Source organism: Salvelinus alpinus, chromosome 8, assembly GCF_045679555.1.
Source record: "Salvelinus alpinus chromosome 8, SLU_Salpinus.1, whole genome shotgun sequence".
Taxonomy (NCBI): Eukaryota; Metazoa; Chordata; class Actinopteri; order Salmoniformes; family Salmonidae; genus Salvelinus; species Salvelinus alpinus.
In genome coordinates, this window is record NC_092093.1 from 9,744,168 (window position 1) to 9,754,013 (window position 9,846).

Sequence of the window (9,846 nt, forward strand, 5' to 3'; positions counted from 1 at the left end):
TAGCAAGATCCTATTGGCGAGTTGTAGCATGTATTTGCATATTTCCGTTTGGGAACGCCTCCTCTGTGAAGTGTACGTGTGTGCACAAACTCAAAATCGACTTTGCACTTTAGCAAAGCGTCAAATCTATAAAACCTAGTACACTGTGTTACCAACAGATTCTAGTTTTGGGAACAGAAATGTATTGAGATAGATCAAATGTTTCAACGATGACAAATTTAGCAGCATGTCAGCCCAGTTTTACCTACGTCCATCCTCTCCAGCTCTAACTGGACTTCCTCTCGTTACCATATATGGCGGTGAGAGAACGTTCTAAATGGAATGCTTCAGCTTTACAGCCCCTGTGACGTTTCTGGGTTGCCCCTTGCGTCTGTCCGGGAGTTACTTGTGGATTTGACAGCTCTAACGCAGTTCCACATCGGACATGTTTTGTGGATGTCATTTAATAGAACACTGAGTGTCTTTCCTTTTCTTCCTACTCTCCTCTTTCTCTCTCCCTATTTACCCATCTTTCCTTCTTTCACTTCCCTTCCTCTTTCCTTCCATTCTTTCATTTCCCCTCTCCCTCCTCCCATTATCTACTTTCTTTCATACTCTTCCTCCTCCTCTTCATTATTTCTCCGTACTCGTTAGTTCCTTTTTAATTACGTGTCTCCAGAAACAAAGGGAGTAGCTGGCCAGCACACACACGGGAATTATGTTGCTCAATTCTGGCGAGAGTGAGATTTGGTTCACGAGTACAAACACACTGACAGACACTGACAGACAGACACACACACACTGACACACACTGACAGACAGACACACACAGACAGACACACACACAGACACACACACTGGCACACACTGACACTGGCACACACTGACACACACACTGGCACACACTGACACACACTGACACACACACACACACACACACACACACACACACACACACTGACACACACTGACACACACACACTGACACACACACACTGACAGACAGACACACACTGACAGGCAGACACACACTGACAGGCAGACACACACTGGCACACACACACTGACAGACAGACACACACAGGTTTCTGTTTTAATCATATTGACACTTTGGGGTTACAGCAGCACCTCAAATATTTATGATTCTGGAGTTAGAGCAAGGAAGCAAGGAACTTATTTAGGATGTGAAAAAAGCCAGTGTAATCCTGCCTTAGTCATAAGTACACAATGCATGTTTCTTTAACAACCTGTATGAAACCCTCCCACAACATGCTAGTTGAGTTGAGAGGCCAGTGGTCACTGTGTGCTGTTCCACTGCAAACATAATGTAAGAGACGCCAGTGTATATCTTTCACACAACCTTTCCACAACATAATGTTATAAAGACCAGTGGTGTCCTACCTTCACACAACCTTCACACAACATAATGTTATAAAGACCAATGGTGTCCTACCTTCACACAACCTTCACACAACATAATGTTATAAAGACCAGTGGTGTCCAACCTTCACACAACCTTTCCACAACATAATGTTATAAAGACCAATGGTGTCCTACCTTCACACAACATAATGTTATAAAAGACCAATGGTGTCCTACCTTCACACAACCTTTCCACAACATAATGTTATAAAGACCAATGGTGTCCTACCTTCACACAACCTTTCCACAACATAATGTTATAAAGACCAATGGTGTCCTACCTTCACACAACCTTTCCACAACATAATGTTATAAAGACCAGTGGTGTCCTCCTACCTTTCTGTAGACGATCATGTTGGGAGAGTCCTCGTCAGGGTCTGCTGTCCCCACGCCACTCGGGCCCTGGTTGGACTGGTTCATACTGTAGCGGACCGATGTCTTCTCTTTATCCTTTGTTCTCTTGCACTCTTTCTTCTTCTGTCACTGGAGGCTGAGAGAAAAGAAGACATTAGATTATTCTCATAGCTGTCTCTTCTCTTTCAATCCCTTTTAATTTCTCTCTCTCTCTTTTCTCTGTTACTGGAGACATTAGATCCATCTCTTTATTTTTCCCTTTCAGAGGATGGGGGGAGGAAATAAGAACACAATACTATTACACTGAAATTGTCTCTTCTGTCTTTCTCAACCCTTCTCTCACTCTCTTTCCTTTCCTCTGTCTCGGCGGATGGTGGAGTAAAGAAGGACGGGAGAAAAGAAGAAACCATTAGATCCATCTGATATACAGTGCCTTCGGAAAGTATTCATACCCCTTGACTGAGTCCACATTTTGTTGTGTTACATCCTGAATTCAAAATGGATTAAATTATACTGAACAAAAAGATAAGTGCAACATCTAACACTTTCAAAGATTTTACTGTGTTACAGTTCATATAAGGAAATTAATCAATTTAAACAAATGAATTAGGCCCTAATCTATGGATTTCACATGACTGGGAATACAGATATGCATCTGTTGGTCACAAGAAAAAGTAGGTGCGTGGATCAGAAAACCAGTCAGTATCTGGTGTGACCACCATTTGCCTCATGCAGCGCAACACATCTCCTTCTCATAGAGTTGATCAGGCTGTTGACTGTGGAATGTTGTCCCACTCGTCTTCAATGGCTGTGAGAAGTTGCTGGATATTGGCGGGAACTGAAACATGCTGTCGTACACGTCGATCCAGAGCATCCCAAACATGCTCAATGGGTGACATGTCTGGTGAGTATGCAGGCCATGGAAGAACTGGGACATTTTCAGCTTCCAAAAATTGTGTACACATCTTTGCAACATGAGGCAGTGCATTATCATGCTGAAACATGAGGTGATGGTGGTGGATGAACGGCACGACAATGGGCCTCAGGATCTCGTCACGGTGTCTCTGTGTATTCAAATTGACATCGATAAAATGCAGTTGTGTTCATTGTCCGTAGCTTATGCCTGCCCATACCATAACCCCACCATCGGACACAATGTTCACATCGTTGACATCAGCAAATCCCTCGGCCACACAACGCCATACACGTGGTCTGCGGTTTTGAGGCCATTTGGAAGTACTGCCAAATTCTCTAAAATGATGTTGGAGGCGGCATATGGTAGAGAAATTTACATTCAATTCTCTGTCAACAGCTTTGGTGGATATTCCTGCAGTCAACATGCCAACTGCACTCTCCCTCAAAACTTGAGACATCTGTGGCATTGTGTAGTCACCTGGAATGCATTTCAATTAACAGGTGTGCTTTGTTAAAAGTTAATTTGTTGAATTTCTTTTCCTTCTTAATGCGTTTGAGCTAATCAGTTGTGTTGTGACAAGGTAGGGGTCGTATACAGAAGATAGCCCTATTTGTTAAAATACCTAGCACATATTATGACATGAACAGCTAAAACAAGCAAAGAGAAATGACAGTCCATCATTACTTTAAGACATGAAGGTCAGTCAATAAGGAAACATTTTAAGAACTTTGAAAGTTTCTTCAAGTGCAGTCGCAAAAACCATCAAGCGCTATGATGAAACTGACTCTCATGAGGACTGCCACAGGAAAGGAAGACCCAGAGTTACCTCTGCTGCAGAGGATACGTTCATTAGAGTTACCAGCCTCAGAAATTGCAGCACAAATAAATGCTTCACAGAGTTCAAGTAACAGACACATCTCAACATCAACTGTTCAGAGGAGACTGTGTGAATCAGGAATTCATGGTCGAATTGCTGCAAAGAAACCACTTCTAAAGGACACCAATAAGAAGAAGAGACTTGCTTGGGTCAAGAAACACGAGCAATGGACATTAGACCGGTGGAAATCTGTCCTTTGGTCTAATGAGTCCAAATTTGAGATTTTTGGTTCCAAACACCATGTCGTTGTGAGACGCAGAGTAGGTGAACGGATGATCTCCGGATGTGAGGTTCCCACCGTGTGTGGGTGCTTTGCTGGTAACACGGTCTGTGATTTATTTAGAATTCAAGGCACACTTAACCAGCTTGGCTACCACAGTATTCTGCAGCGATACGCCATCCCATCTGGTTTGCATTTAGTAGGACTACCATGTGTTTTTCAACAGGACAATGACCCAACACACCTCCAGGCTGTTTAAGGGCTATTTGACCAAGAAGGAGAGTGATGGAGTGCTGCATCACATGACCTGGCCTCCACAATCACCCAACCTCAACCCAATTTAGATTGTTTAGGATGAATTGGACCGCAGAGTGAAGGAAAAGCAGCCAACAAGTGCTCAGCATATGTGGAAACTCCTTCAAGACTGTTGGAAAAGCATTCCAGATGAAGCTGGTTGGGAGAATACCAAGAGTGTGCAAAGCTTTCATCAAGGCAACGCGTGGCTACTTTGAAGAATCTCAAATATATTTGAATGGCCTATGTTCTGAATTCTGTTGCTTTACATTTCAAAAACTACATCTGTCCTAGCTCGCTCATTAATGTCTTAATCAAAATAACGGATTACCTCTTATCCGCTCGTCATCCCCTTATGGCATAGTTTGTACATCTTAATTGTCAGTAGAAACCACATGTGCAAGTCAGCCATATCAACTATGTTTTTTTTAAAGGCAGTAAAATGAGGCAGAATGAACTGTTTCACTGCCAGAGAAGGCTCCGCTGACAGCCAGGTGTAGCAGTGGTAAGGTGTTGGGACTGCTGTTGGGACTGCTGTTGGGGGACTCTGCTGTTGGGGGACTCTGCTGTTGGGGGACTCTGCTGTTGGGGGACTCTGCTGTTGGGGGACTCTGCTGTTGGGGGACTCTGCTGTTGGGGGACTCTGCTGTTGGGGGACTCTGCTGTTGGGACAGATTTATCTAGGCCATATCAGTTTGTGGGCACCGTTTGGCACCGTTATAGTGCAATTGATGTATTTTTGAGTGTTGTGTTGTGTAGTAGCTTTGTTGGCCTGTATCTAAAGAACATTGGGGGAGATTGCCCCTCCAAGATTTACATGCTAAAATCACCACTGGCCAGGCATCATGCAGATAAACACCATTTGGGTCTTTCTATGAACTAGGGTACCAGTGCAGCATTTGGGTCTTTCTATGAACTAGGGTTCCAGTGCATAATTTGGGTCTTTCTATGAACTAGGGTACCAGTGCATCATTTGGGTCTTTCTATAAACTAGGGTACCAGTGCATCATTTGGGTCTTTCTATGAACTAGGGTACCAGTGCACATTTCTTGTCGTGGATAACTGTTTGGAGCTGTTACGAAGTCATTAATAATAATAATAATTTGCTTTTTTTTCACGTGAATACATTAAGATATTAAGGGGAACATAGATGCATTCAATATAATTTGTGAGTTGAATTAAAACCTGTTTAAACCTTTTCTCATACGTGGAATCTGTGGCATAAAACATTACCTTTCTTTCCGTACATTTGTGATACTGTTGTTTGTTGTTATATCATACTCTAAGCATTTAACAATTGAATTACACATTGACCTTGATCCTGTTAAATTCCTGGATATTATTGTATTTTTCTGTGTACTGTGACCTCATAACATTTCGTATCTCCCTATGTTACAGTGTGAAAACAGTTTTCATGGGAAGACATTACGAATGTGAAAAAAATCCTATGCTTCAAACAGAAAGTAACTTTAACATGATTAATAAAACAGAAATCGATATTGTCATTAACAGGGTTCTTCAATAATTACACAACGTTGGTTTGATGTCTAGCTGTTTAGTTACTTGGGGACATTCTTGCCAGCAACATCAGCTGATTCTGTGATAAAGAGCTTGTGTGATATGGAACGTGATTTAACTACAGCCAAAGTGCTGGAATTAATGTTGATCTCTCGGATTGACAGAACATTCTGGTGTCTATGTTGTTATTGCGGTTAAGATAATTAGCCGACATCATGGACAACAATAAATCAAGAATCCCGAGGTAAAATTACAGTCTATGTATGTTTTGATTGTTTGTTTTCCGAGTTAAAACAAAGCAATTGGGAACTTGAAAATGGGAGGTTTATTCGTTGTTGAATGTAAATCGAAAAATACAAAAATGGCTTGTTTTTTAGTTTTTGCCTATAAAAACAAAAAACGACTTGATATTTCAATGATCACATGTGGGTGGGGTTAAATGTGGAATGCCTGGTCAAGTACACAGCTGACACTTCCTGTCCTTTCAAAGTAGGAGGTAACCTTTCTAACTCCAGGCTATTAATCTATTATCTATTAATGAATTGATTAATAGCTGCCTGTACCAAGCCACAGTGCCAAGGTACGATTTTCTAAATTTCTGCATAAGATTTAGTGTGTATGGACTTATTAATGAACTGCTGTTACTGTAAATGGTTAGCTGACTGCTGTGTCCTAGCTACCTAACTATCCATTGGTAACGTTAAATGATGCTATACAGCCAAAACAACAGTATCTATTGCTGGACTAGTGATATGCCCCTAACTATAGTTAGTCAGTGGTTGCACATCTAACTAGCTGGAATGAAGCCTGGGTATGAATAGTAGGCATGTAAATATCCTTTCACTGTAAATATCCTTTCACTGTAAATATCCTTTCACTGTAAATATCCTTTCACTGTAAATATCCTTTCACTGTAAATATCCTTTCACTGTAAATATCCTGTCACATGTTTCATGTGACAATTTGAATGACATGTAGATGTTTTGTTGTTGCTAGGAGTTACGGTCTCATTGTGCCTATCTAGAATCTGATGCCTGTAACAACAGACGTGACATTTTTACTTTGATGTCACACATTGGCTCCATTATTTATAAGTTCCATTTATTTATACGTTCTATTTATAGACGACATTATTCCAGCATTTCAGACCGTAATGTTGCCTGGAACTCTCAGATAGTGTGATTCCCATTCCACCTTCCTTTCCAGAGCTCCAGGCATTTCTGCTGCTGCCAGTTGGCGCCTGACGGTCGGACACCTGTCACAATATTGGCGTCTGCAGCGAGCTGTGGCGAGCAGAGGAAGAGATGAGATGAATACCCAAATAGCCTCAACGTCTACCGTAAAATACGCCGAGGTAGAAATTGCCCCTAACCACAGATCTAGGATCAGATTACTCTACCCTGAATCCTAACCTTAACTGTTATGGAGATGATGCAATATCTGACTCGGGATCAGTGTGATTAGAGGCCATTTCTTCCTGTTGTATATAAGACAGCCAGACCTCCAGGATGCAGAGGTGGGATCCAAATCAAATCAAACTTCAATCAGATCTGATGGTGACGGCAGTGGGATCGGATCTGATGGTGACGGCAGTGGGATCTGATCTGATGGTGGCGGCAGTGGGATCGGATCTGATGGTGACGGCAGTGGGATCGGATCTGATGGTGACGGCAGTGGGATCAGATCTGATGGTGACGGCAGTGGGATCAGATCTGATGGTGACGGCAGTGGGATCGGATCTGATGGTGGCGGCAGTGGGATCGGATCTGATGGTGACGGCAGTGGGATCGGATCTGATGGTGACGGCAGTGGGATCAGATCTGATGGTGACGGCAGTGGGATTAGATCTGATGGTGACGGCAGTGGGATCAGATCTGATGGTGACGGCAGTGGGATCGGATCTGATGGTGACAGCAGTGGGATCTGATCTGATGGTGACGGCAGTGGGATCAGATCTGATGGTGACGGCAGTAGGATCTGATCTGATGGTGGCGGCAGTGGGATCAGATCTGATGGTGACGGCAGTGGGATCTGATCTGATGGTGACGGCAGTGGGATCAGATCTGATGGTGACAGCAGTGGGATCTGATCTGATGGTGACAGCAGTAGGATCGGATCTGATGGTGGGATCGGATCTGATGGTGGGATCGGATCTGAGGGTGACAGCAGTGGGATCTGATCAGATGGTGACAGCAGTAGGACCGGATCTGATGATGGGATCGGAACTGATGGTGGGATCGGATCTGAGGGTGACAGCAGTGGGATCAGATCTTCAGACATACTGTATGTGGTCCAGTATGGCTCGGTTGGGTTGTGTGTGTTTGTGTTAGGAATGTGTGGTTCAGGGCATTTCTGTCTGAGTTACTGGTCCAGTCGTTTGGCTCCCTGTAGAATATCACCTGGTTTATATCAATAACCCATGTAGAATATCACCTGGTTTATATCAATAACCCATGTAAACCATCACCTGGTTTATATCAATAACCCCTGTAAGCTATCACCTGGTTTATATCAATAACCCCTGTAGCATATCACCTGGTTTATATCAATAACCCCTGTAGAATATCACCTGGTTTATATCAATAACCCCTGTAGTATATCACCTGGTTTATATCAATAACCCCTGTAAACTATCACCTGGCTTATATCAATAACCCCTGTAGAATATCACCTGGTTTATATCAATAACCCCTGTAAGCTATCACCTGGTTTATATCAATAACCCCTGTAAACTATCACCTGGTTTATATCAATAACCCCTGTAGAATATCACCTGCTTTATATCAATAACCCCTGTAAACTATCACCTGGTTTATATCAATAACCCCTGTAAACTATCACCTGGTTTATATCAATAACCCATGTAGGCTATCACCTGGTTTATATCAATAACCCCTGTAGAATATCACCTGGTTTATATCAATAACCCCTGTAAACTATCACCTGGCTTATATCAATAACCCCTGTAGAATATCACCTGGTTTATATCAATAACCCATGTAGGCTATCACCTGGTTTATATCAATAACCCCTGTAGTATATCACCTGGTTTATATCAATAACCCCTGTAAACTATCACCTGGCTTATATCAATAACCCCTGTAGAATATCACCTGGTTTATATCAATAACCCCTGTAAGCTATCACCTGGTTTATATCAATAACCCCTGTAAACTATCACCTGGTTTATATCAATAACCCCTGTAGAATATCACCTGCTTTATATCAATAACCCCTGTAAACTATCACCTGGTTTATATCAATAACCCCTGTAAACTATCACCTGGTTTATATCAATAACCCATGTAGGCTATCACCTGGTTTATATCAATAACCCCTGTAGAATATCACCTGGTTTATATCAATAACCCCTGTAAGCGATCACCTGGTTTATATCAATAACCCCTGTAAACTATCACCTGGTTTATATCAATAACCCCTGTAGAATATCACCTGGTTTATATCAATAACCCCTGTAGAATATCACCTGGTTTATATCAATAACCCCTGTAGTATATCACCTGGTTTATATCAATAACCCCTGTAAACTATCACCTGGTTTATATCAATAACCCCTGTAGAATATCACCTGGTTTATATCAATAACCCCTATAAACTATCACCTGGTTTATATCAATAACCCCTGTAGAATATCACCTGGTTTATATCAATAACCCCTGTAAACTATCACCTGGTTTATATCAATAACCCCTGTAAACTATCACCTGGTTTATATCAATAACCCCTGTAAACTATCACCTGGTTTATATCAATAACCCCTGTAGATTATCACCTGGTTTATATCAATAACCCCTGTAGAATATCACCTGGTTTATATCAATAACCCCTGTAAACTATCACCTGGTTTATATCAATAACCCCTGTAAGCTATCACCTGGTTTATATCAATAACCCCTGTAGTATATCACCTGGTTTATATCAATAACCCCTGTAGAATATCACCTGGTTTATATCAATAACCCCTGTAGTATATCACCTGGTTTATATCAATAACCCCTGTAAACTATCACCTGGTTTATATCAATAACCCCTGTAGAATATCACCTGGTTTATATCAATAACCCCTATAAACTATCACCTGGTTTATATCAATAACTCCTGTAAGCTATCACCTGGTTTATATCAATAACCCCTGTAAACTATTACCTGGTTTATATCAATAACCCCTGTAGAATATCACCTGGTTTATATCAATAACCCCTGTAAACTATCACCTGGTTTATATCAATAACCCCTGTAAACTAT

The 9,846-nt window shown here is 41.7% G+C and overlaps 1 protein-coding gene across 1 annotated transcript in view; it reads right to left on the minus strand.

The window, feature by feature from the left end:
- LOC139582521 (regulator of G-protein signaling 6-like) overlaps positions 1-9,846 on the minus strand; it is a 214,294-nt gene that overhangs the window by 201,309 nt on the left and 3,139 nt on the right. Inside the window, exon 2 of the mRNA XM_071412600.1 lies at positions 1,738-1,891. Coding sequence (XP_071268701.1) covers positions 1,738-1,821 — 84 coding nt within the window. The 5' untranslated portion in view covers positions 1,822-1,891. The remainder of the gene's footprint in view (positions 1-1,737; positions 1,892-9,846) is intronic.